The sequence below is a fragment of the Spermophilus citellus genome (genome assembly GCF_964194105.1).
Source record: "Spermophilus citellus genome assembly, chromosome: 17".
Lineage (NCBI taxonomy): Eukaryota > Metazoa > Chordata > Mammalia > Rodentia > Sciuridae > Spermophilus > Spermophilus citellus.
Genome location: NC_138199.1, coordinates 31,790,946 through 31,811,895, shown reverse-complemented (window position 1 = coordinate 31,811,895; position 20,950 = coordinate 31,790,946). Strand labels below are relative to the sequence as shown.

General features: G+C 48.6%; 2 protein-coding genes across 4 annotated transcripts; one reads left to right on the top strand and one right to left on the bottom strand.

Annotated features, from left to right (window-relative positions):
* The first annotated feature begins 45 nt into the window (after nt 1–45).
* Nucleotides 46–12,903, top strand: TNFAIP1 (TNF alpha induced protein 1). Of its 2 annotated transcripts, none has more exons than XM_081271087.1 (7): nt 46–232; nt 4,476–4,794; nt 5,418–5,587; nt 6,217–6,306; nt 6,383–6,435; nt 7,309–7,504; nt 9,254–12,903. In XM_081271087.1, exons 2-7 carry the CDS (start codon nt 4,590–4,592, stop codon nt 9,488–9,490), a joined length of 951 nt encoding a protein of 316 aa, XP_081127213.1. In that variant the 5' UTR covers nt 46–232; nt 4,476–4,589; the 3' UTR covers nt 9,491–12,903. The 2 variants fall into 2 exon arrangements, with proteins under 2 accessions (XP_081127213.1, XP_081127212.1); XM_081271086.1 differs by having other exon boundaries at nt 47–208.
* POLDIP2 (DNA polymerase delta interacting protein 2) lies at nt 12,097–20,899 on the bottom strand. Of its 2 annotated transcripts, XM_081271085.1 has the most exons (12): nt 20,657–20,899; nt 19,187–19,268; nt 18,050–18,147; nt 17,339–17,435; nt 17,093–17,168; nt 16,768–16,875; nt 16,211–16,347; nt 15,373–15,399; nt 15,046–15,171; nt 13,960–14,039; nt 13,003–13,161; nt 12,097–12,397 (listed from the first exon to the last, which is right to left on the bottom strand). In XM_081271085.1, the coding sequence occupies exons 1-11, from the start codon at nt 20,815–20,817 to the stop codon at nt 13,047–13,049; spliced, it is 1,107 nt and encodes a 368-aa protein (XP_081127211.1). In that variant the 5' UTR covers nt 20,818–20,899; the 3' UTR covers nt 12,097–12,397; nt 13,003–13,046. The 2 variants fall into 2 exon arrangements, with proteins under 2 accessions (XP_081127211.1, XP_081127210.1); XM_081271084.1 differs by lacking the exon at nt 12,097–12,397 and having other exon boundaries at nt 12,694–13,161; nt 20,657–20,898.
* Between the last annotated feature and the right edge of the window lie 51 nt (nt 20,900–20,950).

The following is a 20,950-nucleotide window of genomic DNA, read 5'->3' as shown; positions in this document are numbered from 1 at the left end:
CTCCGCCCCTGATCGGGGGCAGTGCATGCCGGGCCTTGTAGTCTCAGTTTCCCAGACAGGCAGGGATGGGCCGCTGCACCGGGAGGAGTCTGCTGGAGCAGGATGTGAGCTCACAGCCCGGGATTGCTGTTGGGCAGGCGGCTACAAGCTAGGGGCGGCAAGGAGTCGGTTGCCATTCAGCTGAGAGGAAGAAGCGCCCCCGGGGACGGTGAGAGCTTGGCCTGCCGATGCGGGAGGGGAAGGGAAGGGGAGGACTGGCCCCCAGACGGGTCAGGGGAAAAAGGGTTGGGACGGCTTAGGGGAGATGGAGAGTTCAAATCCTCCGCTGGGGGGGTGGGTGTCTCAGTTTTTGTGTAGAAAGGCAGGGTGCGGGCTGGAGGAGAGCCTGCACTAGCTACAAGAAAGACTGGGCGTCGCTAATTTTTTCCTGGACTTTCTGGGTGAAGCGGCCACTTCACACCTGGAATTTCTGCCTTATCCGCCCTCTCTTGCCAAGCTCGGCTTCCCCTCCCCCGCCGTCCGCCGCGTGTGCCTTCTTCCTTTAGGACCCCATCTTCTTCCACCGCCGCGGTGATTTGTCCTTTGTTCTGCTTGGGTTCCCTTTAGCTTTGCTGAGACACGGATCCGCCCCTAACCCCAGGCGTCCCCAAATATCCACAAACAAGTCCGGAAGGAAGAGCACTGAGGCTTTCAGTGGAAACTTCAATCTCACCGGAATTACTTTCTAGGGCGTCACCTGCCACAGGATTCCTGGCACCCATTGGTCTGGGTGGAATCTGGCATGACGTCATCCAGGGGCTTAAAGCAACTGCTTTGTAGGAAAAGAATAGATTAGCTCTGGATTTGACTTCCTCTCTTGGCAAGCTCAGCCATTGAGTTCCTTTGATTTGGCAGAAGTACATGTGTGTGTGCTTTCTTGGATACTGGGGATATTGGGACTGGACACAAAATACATGAACTTAATAAAACCTTTAATTTTTCTTTCTTTTTTTTTTTTGCGGGGGGGCAGGTGTGCTGGGGATTGAACTCAGGGGCACTTGACCACTGAGCGACATCCCCATCCCTGTTTTGTATTTTATTTAGAAACGGTCTCGCTGAGTTGCTTAGCGCCTCGTTTTGCTGAGGCTGGCTTGAACTCGAGATCCTCCTGCCTCAGCCTCCTGAGCTGCTGGGTTTACAGGCCTACCACACCGCGCTTTCCCTGCTAGCTAAAACCTTTTAAAGGATGGAAGATAAAGTGATTTCATGCCATTCTAGTGTTACTTACTTATTAGACAGCATCCTAAGGTTCATCTCATCCATACTGCATCCCTGAGGCAAACCACCAAAGGAATTCACTACATCCGGCAGCACCCATTCTGGCCCTTCCCCGAACATTCTTCCCACAGACCTATCTAAATCTTTTCAGGGTTAATTTCAGTCTAACAAGCTGACATATATTGAATACTTAAAATGTGCATGGCACTTTTCAGGAAGCAGAACAGTTAACAGAACTTGGGAAAACCAGTACCATGCTTCTAGTTGCATTTATGAGAGATGATGAGCAGCCAGTTGCCCTGGCTCACACATGTAATCTCAGCAACTTGGGACACTGAGGCAGGAGGATTGCAAATTGGAGGTCAGCCTCAGCAACTTAGTGAGACCCTGTCTCAAAATCAGAAATAAAAAGGGATGGGGATGTAGCTCAGTGGTAGAGTTGCCATTCTCCAAATAAGGAAAGAATGGAAGGAGAGAGGACAGTAATTAATATAAAACCCAAACTCTTTACTGTTATTTACCACCTTAGGTGCCTTCCCAGGCGTTCATCGAATCTACTTCCCCTGTTTTCTGTGTACCAGCTACCATATCCTTATTTCTGTTCCTAAAACTCAATTCGAACAGGAACTTTGCACTTACTCATCCAACTGTCTAAAGTGCTCTTCTCAGACCTTAGCAGAAATGTTATCTTGCCAGGTGGCTCTATCTAAATTAGTGCCTTCCTTGGTCACTCTCTTATCACTGTTTTATTCTCATCTCCTGAAGTTGTCTATTTTCGTGTTTATAATCTGTCTTCTCCCACTTAAATGTAAGTTCCATGAGGACATGACTCTTCTGTATTTGCTTTCTGTTCCCAGTGCCTGGCACATAGCAGAAGCACAGTAAATGCTAACTCAAAACATTTTTTTTAAAAAATTCTTGCTAACAGTTCTTTGACCTTTTTGAAGGCAAGACAATATATTTGCATAGTTCCTGCCTGAGTCAGCTTTCCACTGCTGGAACAAAATATACATATGAGAAAAACAACTTCAAGGAGGAAAGATTTATTTAGACTCAGAGTTTCAGAGGTTTCAGTCCATTATTGGTGAGCTCCGTTGCTTTGGACCTGAGGTGAGGCAGAACATGTGGTGGAAGAAGGTGGCAGAGAAAAGCTGCTCATCCATGGCAGATGGAAGCAGAGAGAGTGAGAGAGCAGGAAGTAGGGGCTGGGGAAGAGAGAGACTCTTCCAAGGAACACCCCCAGTGACTTATTTCCTTTTACTGGCCCCCCTGCCTACAGTTTCCACCACATCCCAGTAATGCTATCCAATATGAATCCCTGATGGATTGATAGATTGTTGAAGTGGAAAGTCATGATCTGATCAGTCCCCCAAATCCCCACTTCCGAATGTTGCTGCACTGGGGACCAAGCCTTTAACACATGAGTCTTTAGGGGACACTTCATATTCAAAACAAAAATTTCCTACTGTTTAACATAGTAAGCACTCAATATTTATATTGCTGAATTGATTAAATGAGCTAAAAATAGATATGAAAATATTAACATAGAATAGTATCTGGTACATAGTAAATATTCAATGAATGCTAGCTATTGTATTTTTTCTTCAGTGAATGGGTTATATTGATTCTTTAGATAGCCAAAACATAATACTCTTGCACCTCTTTTGGTTCCAAGACCTCTGCAGACACTGAAATCCAGGGATGCTCCAGTCCCCTTATATAACTGGTATATTACTTGCATATAATTGATGATCATCCTCCTGTATACTTTAAACCTCTATATTGATTATCATACTTTCAGAATATTGTTTTAGTCAGCTTTTCATCACTACAACCAAAATATCCAACAAAAACAACTTAGGGGAGGAAAAATTTATTGGGACTCGAGGTTTTGGAAGTCTCAGTTAAAGATGGCCAACTCCATGGCTCTGGGCCCAAGAGGAGAGCACATCATGGGGGAAGGGCCCAGTGCTGCTCAGCTCACAGCAAGGTTAGAAAGAGAGGGATAGGGAAGGGGCCAGGGACAAATGTTCCCTAACAAGTGTAAATGCCATGTAAGTTGTTGTTATACTGTATCAGGAACTAATGACAAGAACAGAGTCGACAAGTGTCGGTACAAGTGCTATTATTTTTTTCATGTATTTTCAATCCACTATTAATTGAATCCATGGATTCAGATGGGTTAGAGTACAAATCACAAAAAAAAGGGGGGGAAAGAGAATGTAAATCATGAGGGTGACCTGGCTTTCCTTACTCCTTGGTTCTGTCAGCTCCAGTTAGTATTCTTTGTGTGTGTGTGTGTGTGTGTGTGTGTGTGTGTGTGTGTCTGTGTGTAAATGGTATCAAACCCAGGGCCTTGTGCATGCAAGGCAAGTACTCTACCAACTGAGGTATATCCCCGGCCCTCCAGTTAGTATTCTAATCCCCACATTACTCAAAAATTTTTAGATTTATCATCTGATCTTTTCTGATACTTTCTCCTCATTCTTCTTTGGAGCAAAGAGAAGAAAAGATAAAACTGGGTTCCTTCTCAGGAAAAAGAAGCAAAAATAGCTATCCTGTAGTTGTTCTGCCTTGGAAAATAGCAACGATTTCAGGAACTTGGGTCAAGTCTGGTGCCAAGAAAGGGGAAGGCCAGGAAGCCCAGCGGGAGCCCAGGTAACCCTTGCTAAAAACATTGGCTTGCTGCTCCAGACTGGCCCACTCCATCCTCTCCTGAGGACAGGCTACTCCTGCCAGTGCTAAAGGAAACCCTGGCTCTGGAATCTTGAGAAAGGAAGTGCATCCTGTCCCTTTGGCTCCTGGGAAACTCCTGGACTGGCTGGATTCCTAGTAGGTTGGGCTGAAAGTTTGGTATCACAGGAAGTTTATAAAGAAAAATCTGGAAACTCACTGGTAGATCCCCAGAGCGATCTCTTCCTCAGAGCCTCTGTGTCTAGTTCCAAGGCTTTGCTTGTCTTACCACCCAGAGCTGAGTTGAGTATCAGAGGCTGGTGAGGTGAGCAGGATAGGGGTCTAGGAGACTACTCCCAACCTGGCTTCCAGTACAATGAGGAACAGCAGGAGTCTTTCCCACTATTGCCTAGGGATGGAGCCTCGCTGGGAATGCCTGGCTTACCAAGGAGGGAATGGCATGGTCAGTGTTCCTTCTGTTAGCCCTCCCTCATTGGAGGACTCTTCTGCTGACTTTCATCTTCTCTCCCATCTCCTGCTCACAGCACTGAGAGTATGAGGCTCTGGCCTCCCCAGAACACTCCCTTGTGAACACTTCCACCACGGCGGAGCCTTCCAAGCCTACCTCCTGCCGTGTGGTGATCTACCTGCAGCGGGAGATGTCGGGGGACACATGTCTATGCCCAGCCTCAGGTGCCAAGCCCAAGCTAAGTGGCTTCAAGGGAGGAGGGCTGGGCAACAAGTACGTGCAGCTCAATGTAGGCGGCTCCCTGTACTACACCACGGTGCGGGCACTCACCCGGCATGACACCATGCTCAAGGCCATGTTCAGTGGGCGCATGGAGGTGCTGACCGACAAAGAAGGTGAGGCATCAGGTCTGTCTGTGTGGGTAGGGAAGCAAGGGGGAGTCCTGAGAAACTACTTCAGAGCAGGTCTTACACCTGGTAGATTAGAATCTAGATTCCCATTTTCTCTCACTTGGAATAGGACTTCTTCATCTGGAGTTCTTAGGTGAACCACAGAATTCCCTGAAATGGTACATAGAATGTTGTGTATTTATGCATTTTCCAGGGAGAAGATCCATACTTTAAAAATATTTAAATAGTACTAGATTCTTTTAAGAGCTGTTACTGTACAGCCTGGGCTGTAGGCAGAAAGTGAGCAAGGGGCTGGTGAGTTCTTTGTGGCCATGGTGGCCTGAGTGCTCCTGAGCTTAGACTTCAGTGAGCCTCCACAGAGCCTGGCAGGCCTCTGTGTCCCATGGTGTGTGCCAGTCCTTGGGTTCAGGTAGGAAGGGTAAAGAGCAGCCATGGGCCTGAGAGCTAGAGTGTCCATTCCCACTTTTCTTGTCCTAGGCCCTGGGCTCTGTGCTCATGTAGGTCCTTTCCTTGCTACCTGCCACCTGGCTCAACATGTGGCCTTTGCCTGCTTCTGAGGTTACCAGGAGACAAACAGTAATCCTGTGGGGCCCATTCTGAATCCCTAGGCTGGATCCTCATAGACCGATGTGGAAAGCACTTTGGCACCATTTTGAATTACCTCCGAGATGACACTATTACCCTCCCTCAAAACCGGCAAGAAATCAAAGAATTGATGGCTGAAGCAAAATATTACCTCATTCAGGGCCTGGTGAACATGTGCCAGACTGCCCTGCAGGTAAGTGGGCAGAGTTTGGAGGTAACCTAATGAAGGTGGGATTTACCACTCCTCTAGAGACTTAAAGGGTCAGTGCCAGGCTTTCTGTATGGAAGATGAGGTCAACGAATCCAAACCTAGTTAGAAGTCAGGCACAGTGGTACACACCTGTAATTCCAGTGACTCGGGAGGCTGAGGCAGGAGGATTGCAAGTTCAAAGCCATCCTGAGCAATTTAGTGAGGCCCTAAACAACTTAGCAAGACCCTGTCTTTAAAAAAAAAAAAAAAGTGGAGGGATGTGGCTCAGTGTTAAAGTGCCTCTGGGTTTAATTCCTAGTAACTAATTAACAAACCCATTTAGAACAGTGAAATGCTGTACAGGCCCAGCAACCTGGCAGCCAGGTTTTCAAGCTCAGCAGTGAGATTCTGCTTCTAGTCCATGTGCTTAGGTATGTGGACTCCAGGTTTTCTGGAAATGGGGGTCTGCTTGCCAGCTGTCAGGATTTCTTGCCAGGGACCTCATGATCTCTGTCTGATCCTCCTTGCTAAGCAGAGGGTAGCCATGGCAGAGGGGCTGCAGGGGTACCTAGCTAAGCCTGGCAAGCAGAAGAACCCAAGGAAGGCTCTCTGTTCTGTGCATTGTCTCCCAGGACAAGAAGGACTCCTACCAGCCTGTGTGCAACATCCCTATCATCACATCCCTGAGGGAGGAGGACAGGCTCATCGAATCCTCCACCAAGGTACCGGGAGCTCAGAGGGCTGTGGCCAGGGAATGCCATGCCCCCAGCCTGGCCCTCACTCTCTCCTCCCTCACAGCCCGTGGTGAAGCTGCTGTACAATAGAAGCAACAACAAGTATTCCTACACCAGGTAGGTGGGCTTGTCTGCGGGTGGACTTGAGAAGGGCTTTAGAGGCAGCTGAAAGAGCACAGCCAGAGCAGACACAGGGCAGCAGACCCGGGGACAGCCTCCTGCTCTCCTGGAGTGGATAACATGGGTCTGGGGTTATTTCTTTTTTTTTCTTGAGGTGCTGGGTTTGGGGAAACACGGAGTCTTGGGCATGCTAGGCAAGTGCTCCACCACTGAGCTACACCAGGGGAAGGGAAATCAGGGTAGAGATACTTAGAACTTGGCACAGGACCTTGTTGGGATATAGAGGAGGGAACAGGAAACATACCCTTAACATGTATCATGTCAAGAGCATGCCCAGTGTTTTCATCAACATTGTCTCACCAGGCAGGGGGCTGCTAGGAAGCCAGCAGGCTGGGAGTCCTCCTAAGCCTCCTGCAGCCTTTGTGCTTCCCACTGGACAACTTCCCCGTGGCCTCCAGGGTCCTTGAAACAGGCCACAGTTAATTATACACAGATGGTTGCGGGCTCAGAGTCCCAGACTCTCCCTGTGCTTCCCTGTAGACAGGCACATTGCCAGCCCCACAGCAAGGGAAGGAACGCCCCCTGCTGGAGTAGCAGCAGGACTTTGTCTCTTTGAGCTTAGGGAGAAGAGACCCCCCTTTCCTTAGTCTCTGCTATAACTTAAAACCAACTCAATCCCTTTTCCTCACAGGCCCCCAAACCCAGAGGTTGCCCCATGACTGTCTTCCTGTCCCCCTGGCATCTTGACTTGTCTTCATTTCAGCATGGCAGGCAGGGAGGGGAGGGGAGGGGAGGGCCCAGCTCGCCCTAACAGCTCCTCTGGTGCCAGAACCTCATTCCCAGGCCTGCCGGCCCTCATGGGTTTTTCAGCAACTCCGATGACCACCTGCTGAAAAACATAGAGCTGTTTGACAAGCTGTCCTTGCGCTTCAATGGCCGCGTGCTCTTCATCAAGGATGTCATCGGTGACGAGATCTGCTGCTGGTCCTTCTATGGCCAGGGTCGTAAGCTGGCAGAGGTGTGCTGCACCTCCATCGTGTATGCCACAGAGAAGAAGCAGACCAAGGTATGGGGCCTTCCTCTGCACAAGGCAGAACACACAGCAAGCAGCTGGGGCAGTGCTGCCCCCAGATGAGGCTTTCCCACAAAGCTCTGTGTTTGGCTTTCTTTCCCAAACATGCTGTGATACTGCTGGCTAGGACAAAGCCAGAACAAGGGATTCGGGAATGGATGGAAACCATCTGCTTCTGGTAGCTAAGGGACAGGAGGCATTGGCCAACAGGGAACTGTGTGATGCAGTGGGAAGGACCAGGTATTTGAAGTTGGCCCAATTCGGATTTAAATTCTGGTTCCACCACATACCAGCTGATTTTTTGGATAAGCCATTTAACCATTTGGGCCCATTTCCTCATTTGCAAACACAGGAATGAGAGTGCGAGATTACTAGAGATCTGAAAATGAGACAGTTCTTCAGAAATCAGCATGATACAGTGGATATGACTTCAGTTTTCAAGAACACTGATAGGATATCTCTAGCCCTGGCTAGTAAGGAGTTCCTGGTCAGTCAACTTAACCTCTATAGTAACACCACAGTGCTGGGCATGCCTGAGGCATTAGACAGGTGATAGTTTACACAAACTCAGCTAACCCCTTTTTCTCAGGATGCAAGCAGAAGGTATCTTCCCCAGAAAATAACAAGGGTCAGTCCCAGAGATGGCAGAGCTTTTCTAGGGCGGAACAGCAGTTCATCCAGGGAAGTCATATAGGTACGAAGGGCTCAGGCCCAGATAGCACCTTCTTGGTCACCAGGTTGCTAAAGTGCCTCCAGCTAGATGTTTTGCCAGGATCAAAGAGCAGCTTATAGGAAGTGGCCCTGCTTCCTCATGACATGGGACAGTGAGTGTGGGGCTCTCAGCCATGTCCATGGAGGGAAGACTTGAGGGGCTGAGTTGCAACCATGACAACACCTGTTACCTGCCTGTGTTCTTTCTTTGGCGGGGAGGGGGGGCGGGGCGGCAGGGATTGAACCCAGAGGCATTTAACCACTAAGCCACATCCCCAGCCCTTTTTATTTTTTATTTTCAGACAGACTCTAGTTAAGTTGCTTAGGGCCTTGCTAAGTTGCTGAGCTGGCTTTGAACTTGAAATCCTCCTGCCTTATCCCACTGAGCCATTGGGATTACAAACATGTGCCACCAAGCTTAGTTTCCCGTGTTCTTTTGTCCATGAACTTCTCTGACCCCTCACACCACACCTACAAGACAGACCAAGCTTCTGCCATTCTTTGCATTGAGAGATAAGGGCACAGAACTTAACATGACATGGCAAGTTTGCTGGAATTCTGCCATACCTTCTCTTTCCTCCATACTGATCCTGGGGATGGGCATGTTGGGTCAGGCAAAAATAAAAAGCAGTAAGACTGCTCATCAGAGCAGATGATATATACATAGGCAGGCAGATAAACTGTGTGTCAACCTCTCTGCTAAGCAGTTTACATATTTCTTGTGTTGATAATAACTCTGGTAGGGAAATATTAACCATCACTTTACACAAATGGAAACTGCAGCCTGGAAAGCTTAGACCCAAGGCCTCACAGCTAGTAAGTGATGGAGCTGTTGGTATCTAGGCCACAGGTGCATACTAGTCCATCAGTCTCGGATTGGGGTGGGACAGGTTCAGGATGGTCTTCTGTTATGTCCACAGAGCATGTCTCCTGACATTTAGGAGGCCTCATGAAGCAGCACAGGGCCTAGAGCCCTGACAAGCTGTACATCCTGAGACAAAATCTTAATCAGTCTTGTCTACCTCGCCCCAGGTGGAATTTCCAGAGGCCCGAATCTATGAGGAGACACTCAATGTCCTACTCTACGAGACCCCCCGCGTCCCTGACAACTCCTTGTTGGAGGCCACAAGCCGGAGCCGGAGCCAGGCTTCCCCCAGTGAAGATGAGGAAGCCTATGAACTGCGGGATCGTGTGCGCCGCATCCATGTCAAGCGCTATAGCACCTACGATGACCGGCAGCTCGGCCACCAATCTGCCCATCGTGACTGATAAGACCTTCAAGGAGATGGGGCACAGGAGGCCCTGTCTCCTGCCCTCTGCAGCCCCACACGGCAACTTCCTGGTTGTCTGCTCCAGCACTCAGAAACATGACAAGCCCTTCCTGTGAAATCAAGGGCCTGGGCTGGGAAGGGCCCGTTCCCTGGCCCTGACTGTTGAGCACTACCAGATCCATCTCCCTTCCTGTCCAGCAGGGAGCTACTTCTGTTGTGGGGTGACCTGACTAGCCTCCCTCCTCCTGCTAAGCACATTCCCCTCTGGGCCCTATGCTGAGTGCCCTTCCTCAGCGAAGCCCCATAGGAATGGCTTCATTCTGGGGGAAAGGCGGCTTCTGGTGCTGTGGAGACCCAGTCTTTATCACAGGTGGGGCTTCTTTTTCCCTAAGGTGTTGAAGCACAGGTTTGATGAGCTTGATTTTTAAAAAATAATCTAGGAAATGAATGGTTTTATATAATGAGGGACTAGGCATTTGTTACCCCTGCAGGGTGCCAGAATCCTGCATAAGGTAGACCCCTCAGCCCTTCTTGATGCTTTTGGGATCTGTCTTTAATGCACTTTGTACTGTTATTCAGGAGATTAGCCTGCCCTGACCCACACCTTTTCCTGACCCTAATCCCCTTTTTCTGCAGAATCATTCTGAGGGAGAGGATAAAGAGAAAGCAATAAAAACAAAACTGACCAGTTTTGGCTTTATCAGGCTGGCCAGGCAGCTCAGGGCACCAAGGAAGACAGGCTATGTAAGACAAGACCCGTGGTCTCACAGCATGCTGCCTAAAGAGACATCTCACCCCCACATCCCGGGGTCATGTCACTGACTCCTGGGATGTAATAGTGCTATTCTCTTTGATTCTTATCCTTGAGTGCCCTTAGTTCCAAGGCACATTGACTCCACATACTGTAAAGGCTAACACTGTCAATTGTGGCTAGGAGCTACCCTGGGCCCTAAACACAAGCAGCACCTGGAAGGCTATAAAGCCCATGGGCGTTGTACAGTGCTGGTCAACATGCCCATTAGCTGAGGACAGTGGACTCAGCCCTGCACATCCAACAGGCCCTGTGGCCCACCCCAATCTGCATGCTGTTGGTTTTTGTCCTGGCTGGGATGGTGGTTCTGCCCAGTGGTGAGTCTCTGAACATAGAGCTATAGGAAAAACCTAAATCCCTTGAAGGTCTTCATTCCTTCTTGGCATGGAAATGCCACGTATCATCCAAGGTATCATCCAAGGTATGAGTTCTCATGACGTTGGTTTTCATCCTGTGTTTGGCTTGTCCCTGGGGAGGCTGCTCATCTGAATTCTTTGCTGAGGAATGCCCTCAGGGAGGGAGGATTCTACCAGCCTAACAAAGGAGAAGGAGCACAGGCTGTCAGGTTTATCCCTCTGTGACTACTCTAAGCAGCTGCTCACAGCTGACCCCATAGAGCTTATGGGCAATTGCCAGGCCCAGGGTTGGCCACTCACAAGGACCTGGAATGACATGATGGAACAGGGGAAATGTGACTTATTAAGCAGGCATTTTATATTAGTCAGTCTTGAATGTAAAATTAGCTGAAGACTCTCAAGTCAGGTACTTGGTGATCAGCTACTAGGTCTTCCAGCCTTCACTGCAGTTAAGATGACAATCCATTTCTTTGGGCAAATTTAGGCTTCAGGGGCTGGGGATATGGCTCAGTGGTAGAGCATTTGCCTGGCATGCATGAGGCCCTAAGTTCGATCCCCAGCACCAACAAAAACAAAAAAAAAATCAGGCTTCAGCTTTGTGGCTTTCTTAAGGAGATGGAATGCTTCAGCCTAGAGCCACTGGCCTGTTTTCTCAGCTGCACTCTTGAAGCCCTTTAATACTCAGATTCCCAGCTCCCCACTGAGGCATGATCATGCTTGTCCTTTGATCTCCACATTCCCCTTAGCTTCTACTTAGTGCTCTGATATTTCAGATCCTGGGCTGTCTCAGTGACCCCTCTTTTTGGTTCTGAGAAAGCACTATAGTCTAGGGCTGGGCATTTATCTTCTGACTGAAATATCTTCTCGGTCTTACAGAAAACACTAAAATAATTTGTTGAAATGATCTCTGCTTCTTTAATCAGACTTTGTGGCTTAAGGGTTTGGGGACTTTCCCAGCCCCATTCAGAAAGCAGCTCTTGGCAGTGTTGAATTTTTCAACTCCAACCAGGTGGTTGGGGAGGGGTAAACAAAAACTGTGGGATGAAGGTCAAACCTTGTTGGTTTCTGAGAAAACTGGAAACTTACTGTTAACAATGCAGACCAGTAATGGGGTTTTGAATCTGGTATGTGACCATAGCCTACCTGAAGGATGGCACAGATCCTGGCATGAGAAAATTTTTCCTGTATCACATAACTGCGATCCTTTTTTGCTCAGTCTAAGTGATGGAAATAAACACTAATTTCTAATAAAATTGTGTTACACTGAAGTGGTAGAGTCTTGTTTACAGTGAGGAGAGCTCCGCAGGCTTGCAGCTATGGGCTTGATTCCTGTGTTTCTCTGTTCACCATCTGACCTTGAGCTAGGTCATAAAACGGAGGACTCCAGGGCCCTACAACCCAGACTCCCCCTGGTGGAGGATTAAGAAAAACAGTAACAAGGGCTGCAACCGAGATTTAATAATTATTCAAGAATGAAATGACCTCTAACAATCACTGCAATGGTGGGGAAAAAAGAATCCTAAGAATTGGGGCAAAATAATCCCAATTCATCTCTGGCTCTTGGAGATCTGAGAGAAGCTCAGGAAGTAGCTTGGCTCAATCAGTGTCCACACCTTAAGCTGCTCCTTGGCCAAATTCTTGCCCTTGTGGTCTGGATGCTTGACAGATCCATCTTTGCAGCTGGCAAGCTCAATGCTGCAGGAAGCTTGACTGGCTTGCCTCGCTCCTCTCCCAGGCCCTGCGAGGCCAGGTACATGGTTGGTAGGTTAGTGCCAAGAGCCAGACCACTGTGGCCCTGGAATTGGCCTCCTCCTCTGCACTTGGCAAAGAATAAATAAAAGTCCAGTCCAGTGCCTATCCACTGGCTGAGAGGCACAGTGCCCCTGGGAGACATCCAGCTGGTCTCAGAAGGAAAAGAAACCTTAGCAGTAGAAGCAGTTCCCTAGACATGACCTTGCATGGAAAGCAATCCAGGGCCCCACTGGGTCAGAAAGGGAACCTGAAAAGACCCTGAGGGCAGAAATGGCAAGGATGGCCAAGCATATATTGGTTTATTAACCAAACCTCATATTCCATACAACTTGAGTGACAGGCTAAGAAACTCTTCCACCTCTGTGGCAGCTGAACACAGTTCCCTGGTGGCAACATTTACTGGACACAGTGTAGGCAGGGCTTATGAGGAGGCCAGCCTTGGAAGAGTTCCATGTGGGTCTTCCAAAGAAAACAGTTACAACCCCCCCCCCCCCAAAGAACCCCACAATCAAATGTTGCAAAGGATTAAATGACCCAGTGTGGCTCTTAATGGGGAGAGAAAAGAGTTCTGTAACAATTGTGGGTTGAGACCTGTTCTGAGGGGCCAAGCCTAGGCATTCAGGGCTTTAGCTGGTCTACCAGTGAAGGCCTGAGGGTGGTGTCTTCTCATCTTTATTGCTTTCCAAAGAGAATGGTGGGATCCGGACATCAAAGTGGGAGCCATCAGGTCTCTCGAAGCGGAACGTGCCCCTGAGGGTCAGAGAAAAGCTGGTTTAGAGGGAGTCAGGTCAGAAGCCCTTCTATGGAGCTGGATGGCCCCATGCCCTCAGCTCCTAAGCCACAGTGTGGTGAGGCAGGCTTGAACTCTCTTTTATCTTAGCTCATGACAAGATGATTGGTCCAGGGCTGGGGTTGTAGCTCAGTGATAGAACATTTGCCTAGTATGTGTGAGGCACTGGGTTTGATACTTAGCACCACATAAAAATAAATAAATAAAATAAAGAGTTTTGTGTCCATCTACAAATTAAAAAAAAAAAAAAAAAAAAAAGACTGGTCCGGAGACCTAAGAGCCCCGCTTGGCTCTAAATGAAAAGAAACAAGACTGGAATGATGGCTTGTGCCTGAAATCCAAACTACTTGTGAGGCTGAGGAAAGGAGGATCACTTGAAAGTTTAAGACCAGCCTGGAAATATAGAAAGACCCCCATCTCAAAAAAAATAAAGAAAAACACAGTTGTGCAGATTCCATCCCTTCAGTAAATTCCATACATACTATATGAGCTGTCCAGCTGCATTTTCAGGTAAAGACGTGAAACACGAGGGAAAACAGCCAACTATATGAACAACACAGTGCAGCATCAGATCCCTGGGCCTAAGTCCTCAGCCCACAGACGACAGGAAACTTGAGAACAGGCAAACACCAGAGTGTTCCCACACAACCTGGCTTGGCCCAGAGCTGGCCATAATTTTGAGCTTGCTGTGAGCTCTCACTCTAGACCTGTAGCAGCGTCTGTGGAGTCCAATGGTTTGTGCCCCATTACACACTCACCACATGTGCCCACTAGAAGCTTGCAGGGAGACATGACTGCTGTATTGGAACGCGGGCTGCTCCTTAGATAATACAGGTTCCTGTGAGAATACAGACAAAAGTGGTCAGGCCAGGTACCAGGGACACATTCCCTGAACCAAAGGGCCACATACTGACTGCCAGTTCATCAAGACTAAATGCCCCCAACCTAAGACACTACCAGAGCAGGCACTGCCACAGTGACTACTTAGCAGTGGCCTAGGGGGCTTTTTATTCTGACTCTGGGAAAGATAATCTCAGACTAAGGTACCAGGCAAAGATTCTGAGCATAAGACCCACTCCGAAAGCATCCCTTCCAGTGTCCATTCATGAGAATTAAGTGTCAGGCACCAGAGTCTGTATTCTGCAAACCTCTGCTGCTTAACTTCCAGTGATCATAAAGTTTTATGTGTGATCTTTATTTTAGCAACAATAAGCTGAGATTTTGCTTATGTAATTTACTGAAAGTTTGCAGTGAGTACACAGCTGGAATTTGGAGCCAACTATCTAATTCCAAGTCCTGTTCTTAATCACTTTTCCACCCTGCTTCCCCAATCCCCTCCTGACATGGATAAATACTTTGGATGTTGGCCCTGGCATTAGTACTACTTATGACTTTATTTCTCAAGAGACAGGGTGGGGTAGGCAGGGATTGTAAAATCAAATCTCTTCAAGGACCAGCAGAGGATGTAGACATATAAAGAACCAGAGACAACACAACCATGAATGATGGGAGTATGCATGCCCCACCCAACTAGACACATTTAAATTCAGGCTTTAAAAAGGCATTATGATGCTCAAAAAGTACATAAGCTTTGACTTCAGACTCATTTGGATTTAAGTCCCGGCCCTATTACTACTAGTGATGGGACCATAGACTTGTTATTTAGCTTCTCAGTCTTACTCTCTTCATCTGTGAAATAGGTTACAGGGTAACCCACTTCACAGGGTTGTTGTTAGTTTTATCACCCCAGGCAACCCAATGTGTTCACACAGTGAGCCTCTGTGAGGAAACCACGTGGGAAGCCCCTGGGGCTTGCTAGGCAGGACCAAGCTAGTAATGCTCACCCTGCCCACCACCCCTCGGCCTCGAACTGTCTCCAAGGTGCCTGAGAGACTGAATATCCTCCAGTGCCGCTCCCGGAGCTGTACCACATCACTGTCCAGGTTCTCCAAACGAATACAGTAGCGCCACTGTGGAGGTGTGGGGAGAAAGTTCATGTTTGAGAAAGAACAGATCTTAGGCAAGCCTATCCAGAATTCTGAGAGCAAAAAGAAATAAAGGCTAACAATTGCATTAAACAGGCTCTACCCACACCAGGAGGTGAACATCACCTTCCCATCTGATCCCTGAGCACACCTTCTGAGCTCACCCCACCCCAGGGAGACACTCACCCAGTAAACGTGGGAATTCTGGGCTTCCTGGGGGGTAAAAAACACAAAGAATTTAAGTCTCAGAGAATAAGACCAAGTCTCTTTCAATCAACATGTATCCAAAGTAGAATTCCAGAAAGGTTGCAGAAACAGCTCAAGCTGGGAATGTGTGGGATGATGATGACAGTATCGGAACTGTGGCCAACAAGCCCACAGGCAGCCTCCTGTGTATGTATACTCCTACTCATGGCCACTCTCCTCCTTGTCTTGCCAAGATCACCAATAGCTGGATGCCAACAAATCAACTACAAGACTCCCTCCTTTCTCACCACCTTGCTTTCCAGGTCTGGCCTCCGCCATTGCTGCCCAGGACCCTGTTCTCTGTCCTCCCATAACCTCTAATACTGCAATACTTCATATGTTGGACATTGACCTCCCCTATTACCCTAAGCCCTGAAAGGCAGAAACAATCTTCCATTTGTATCCCAAGCCTGGCTCAGAGTGAGGCAAGACACAGCTCAATAAACATTTGACAACTGTATAAAGTGTGAAGATCAGCCCACTCTCATTCAGGTAAGCATGTGTACATTCTTAAGCAAGGCTCCCCCTGAGCCCCAGGAAAGGCGAACCCACATGGAGGACGCTTTCCTGGGACCTACAGGTTACCTACTCTAGGTCTTCGTGTCAACCACCATCAAAAGGCTACTCAACCCCACCCAACACATGAGTACTCTGGAACAGAACCACAGGGACATGTGTTAGATTTTGGCCTTCACCCCTACTCTAGCAGTCAACATTAGGGACACACACAGAATCTGGGACCTAGCCCTATGGGAAGGAACACAGGCTGGGCACATACCCTCATGCCCATGTAAAAAGGGATGACAGTGACACGAATGTTCTCAGTTGTTTCCCGGTGGACATCAGAGAGCTCTAGCCAGGGGTGATTCTTCTCTTGCCAGGCCCGTAGCGTTTCCCGAGCCACAAAAGGGGGTGCTAGGACAAGAGACAATAGATTAGTCCAAGCCAGAGTCCAGAGTGTTGCACCCACTCTCCAACTGCCCTTCCTAGAAATTCCTTCCCAGTGGTGGCATAGGCAAACAGGACAAAGACAAAAGGAGCGCAGCTAGAAGGCACAGACATACTACCAAGAATAAACCCTGAGGGGTAGTGATGTCATGGGAGAACTGTACTAGAAGTTAAGAGCCCTGGTTTTCAGACCTCCAGATGCTACTACCAAGCAACCTTGAATCACTTATGACTTTCTATCCCTGGAAGGAGACAGGAACCATTGACCTCATAGGGTCAAGGGGAAGTTGAAAGGGGTTATGGAAATAAGAGTCATGGGATTATTCTTATGATGTCTCCTAGAAGAAAGCACCCTCCTATTCCTATCTCTCTTCTTGAAAAAGATACCTTTTGTCTGATCATACAGAAGAAATCTTTCGAAGAGCTCATGTTGGATGGGAACTTGATCCGTAGAAGTATAGGGGAGGATGTCTTCATGGCTGACATAGTCCAAGCCTGGAACAGAGAGGGAAAGAGTAAGACTCACACAGGAGGAAAGGAGAGGAACACGACTGAGAAGAAACATTTCCTGGCCTTGCCCAGGGAGGACAATGCTGGCCCCATGGCTCCTGGCACCAAAATCCCTCCTAGGAGATTACAGGACAGCAGAACTCTCTCCCTGGGACACACCAGACCCTTTCTCCATGGCACCATTCAGATGCTAACTGCTCACCTGGGATGGCATAAAGGGCCCGGCTGTCATCATGGTTTGCCAAGAAGGTCACAGCTTCTGTCTGAGATCTCTGAGACTAAGGCAAGAAGTGAGTCAGGGGCTTTCTTGGCCACTGTTCAGTCCCAATGTCTTGGAGGCCAGGGCTGATCTAGGCTTTGTCTGATCCCTCTCCCTCTCTCTGTCTCCACTGGGATACAGGCCTATCCCAAGGAGGGGACCCCAGGCCCAGGCATCTTGCTTACTTACTATATGTGGACAGTCACGGGCATCAATCAGCACCTGATAGTAAGTGTGAGTTTTTCCTTTCACCTCCTTAGAACCATGACCGGCAGGGTTCTCTGCTCTGCAGGATGGGAGAAGAAACCCAAGATCACCCTGAGAGAAGGGGAAATGGTGTGTGATCAGATCCCTACCACCTCTTTACCTAAGCAAGCTAGTCCTGAGCTGAAGGAGCTTTAGAACCAGCTAGGCACTGCTCAGCAACAGCCCAGCCTACCTGTTCTCCAGTCAAGACAAACAATGGAGCCTGGAAGGCCCACATAGTCACCATCTGTCTTGTTCTCTAAATGTCTCCTGGAAGGGGGCCATGTTGAGAAAATCTAATTGCCACCTCAGTTCAGAGTACTCTACAACTCTCATATCCCAGGGGCTATCTGTGATCATTTAATAGAGCTACTGCTTTTCTTTTTTAATATACTCTAAAGAAGATGTGAAGAGTACTTACGAAAACTCAAGATAGTGGGAGAGCATTCTGGGGAGGTCTAAAGGGACCCTCTGGCTTAAGCTGTTCTTAGCACTCAACTCTATTGTCTCTGTGAGTATTAGTGCCAGAGAAGTACTCTGGGGCCGTTTCTAAGGTCCTAGAGGATGTCTTCACCCCTGAGGCCCAATTACGTATGTCTGCCATGAGTCGGGTCTCCTCCTGAGAATATTGTAAGGCAGGAGAGGGAAACTCACTTCTCTGGAGTTGCAGAAGCCACATCCCGGTCATATAGTCTGGCCTGCCAGGGAAACAGGACAACACCTCGGTATCCAAAAACACTATGAAGGAACAGCTGGAAGGAAAGAGAGGTGGCCTTAGTGAGTATGCAGTCCAGCAAGTCCATCCAGGTGGGCTGCACAAAGCAGCACAGGTAGAGGAAACTACAGCACAAGGTCTTGCCACCTCTTCCCTTGATCCTTGAGATCAACTCAAGCCAACTTTGGAAAACTCTACACTCTCTTAACCTGGCTGACTCTTCAGATCTCAGCTTTGGCCTTCAGGAAGCCTTCCTTATCTACTCATTTAGCAGTATATAGCTATCAACCATTTGCACATCATTAATTCCTTCCTAGACCATAGACTCCTCAAAGGCAAGAACCATGTCTACCTTGCTTTCTGATTTAACCCAAATGCACAATGCATAGTCCATTTTAAGCATACTAAAAAACGATTAAATCAACAAAAATCTTCCTTACCTTCATAGGACCTAAATCTATCCCAATGGACCTAGAACAAATCTGATACAGAAAAAGAGCCTCACACCCAGAGCTAACCACACTGTAATCACTTTGCTAACAAGACGTTAAAGGTTTCTTTCCTGAAAGCTCCCTCTACTGACTTCTGACTATTCAGTATGCTAGAAGAATTTTCAAGGACTTGGCTTTCTCCTCACTATAGCCCAAACAATTCTTCTCCACGCTTACTTGGAAAGAAAATTCACTATTAAGTGCATTCAAATACAGGAACACAGAAACTGTACTTTTTTTTTTTGGGGGGGGGGGTCGTGCTGGGATTTGAACCCAGGGCCTTGTGGTTGCAAGGCTAGCACTCTACCAACTGAGCTATATCCCCAGCCCCCAGAAACTGCATCTTAAAAAATCTGATTCTGTTCTGATACCAAACACAAAGGTGGAATGGAGCTGGGGATGTTGCTCAGCAGTAGAGCACTTGCCTCACATGTATAATGCCCTGAGTTTGATTCCCCAGCACTGCAAAAAAGATAAGACTGGAATGAGTAAAAAACCTTATCATTCAGGCCTGTGACCAAATCTGACTCCATTCAAAAGCAGAACACTCCAAGAAAATGAAAGCAGACCCATCCCAAAACTTACCTGCCCAGTCTCATATTTTCCATTCTGTTTTGGCACCTCAAACACACCAACTGTCTCCAACACTTTGCCTTCTGGTCGGTTTCTGATCAAGAAGGAAAAGAACAAGCAAATGAAAAGCTAAGAAGGTACCAGTACTTATCCATCAGGAAAAAAATAACTAGGGTACTGAAGGGCCAGGGCAATGACAGCAGACAAGGGCTGGGAAGTGTGGCCATCTAACAGGTGAGGGCCCTGCCAAGCCACCAAACCACAGAGCTAGCTGCTGCCTTTCCTCCTCTGAGGTTCAGCCACAGCTCTTCCTTGATGAAAACCTCTCTAATCTCCCAGTGATAGCTGTGACTGCTCCCAGGTCACTTTCTTCTCTTTTTACCAGCATTCTTCATATCATATCTTAATACCCTGTTAAATATAGCCCCCTACCCCATGTCTTCCCTAACCCACTTCCTGACCTCCCACAGCATTTTAAAGGTCCTTCCCACTTTGCATTTCAGTTATTTGTGTCCATTTCTTATCTCCATTAGAGACTAAGTTTCCAGGAGCAACGCTTATGTCTGATCAGCTTGAGCTGCCCTCTCAGAGCCTAGTGTATAAAACGGACTCAAAAAATTTTGTGTTCTGATAATAATTCCATGTCCATTTCTCCTCTATAGTCCTTACCTTGTCATTAAGGGTTTAATCATTTCTAGATTCTCTAATGTACTCCATGCATTACACCTAGTACTGAAGACTCTCAATTATAGTTTTTGTTCAGACGTCAATTTTCACAGGGGTCTTCCAATTTGCAAATAACTATTATCTCTCCCCAATATTGGTGTCTAATCTGAACCACTATAAGGTCAGCTCTGTCAGTTTACCTCTCTCGACAGTGTTGCTCTTTCTAGGGGCCCTTCAAGTACTGCTATTCTATTTTGGAGACATGAACTTGAACCAACTGACCCCAATCTCATCTGCCTGTCCCAACCTCAGAGGCACTGCTCACACCACCCCCATACTTCAAATCCCCTTCCCCAAATCACATAGAGAAAACAGGTGTACCAAGATCATAGCAAAATCTGGGACCCACGAGGGCCCACACTCAAGCAGACTTGCTTCCTTCCTCTAGCATCTTCCTGAGGGGGGCCCAATAGGGGCCGGGGGGTTGAAGTCAAAAGCCCTGGGGCTGCATTCAAAGGCTGTCCACTAACAGCAGTGCTGGGAACCTCAGCTGGGAAGGTAGGATTTGCTCGGGGAGTGTTACTAGTTCCCGCTCAGAGCCAGCCTGCACAGCGAGGGCCCTGGGCCGCGCTCCCTTCTCTGCTCCTGGCACACGTCCCAGACAACCAACGTCGCTCAGTGCTCCAGACCCCGTCCTAAATCATACGCCGGTCACCCCCAGGCATCCCAGCCTCCTAGCTTCCTCACGGGCCAGGAACACGATACACCGCTCCTCGGTCTCCATGCCCGGACCGACCCCAGTGCTCCGTCCCTCACCGAGACGAGAGATGCCTCCGCGACGTCGTAGTTGACACTGGCGGGAAGGCCCCCGCTCCACCCGCCGCACAGAGCGGCCTCGACCCTCGGGCCGCGGTGAGAGACCGGGACCACCAGCGGCTGCCCACGGCCAGGGCCCTCCGGGCCACACAACTCGCCATGTCCCGTCCGAGCGCCGGCTCGGCTGCTGACACAGGGCCCGACCCGCGGCGGGGCGGCGTCCCGCCCCCGCCCCACACTGCCCCGCGCCGCGTCCCGCCCCTTTGGCCCTCTGCCTTGCCTAGCTGCGCCCCC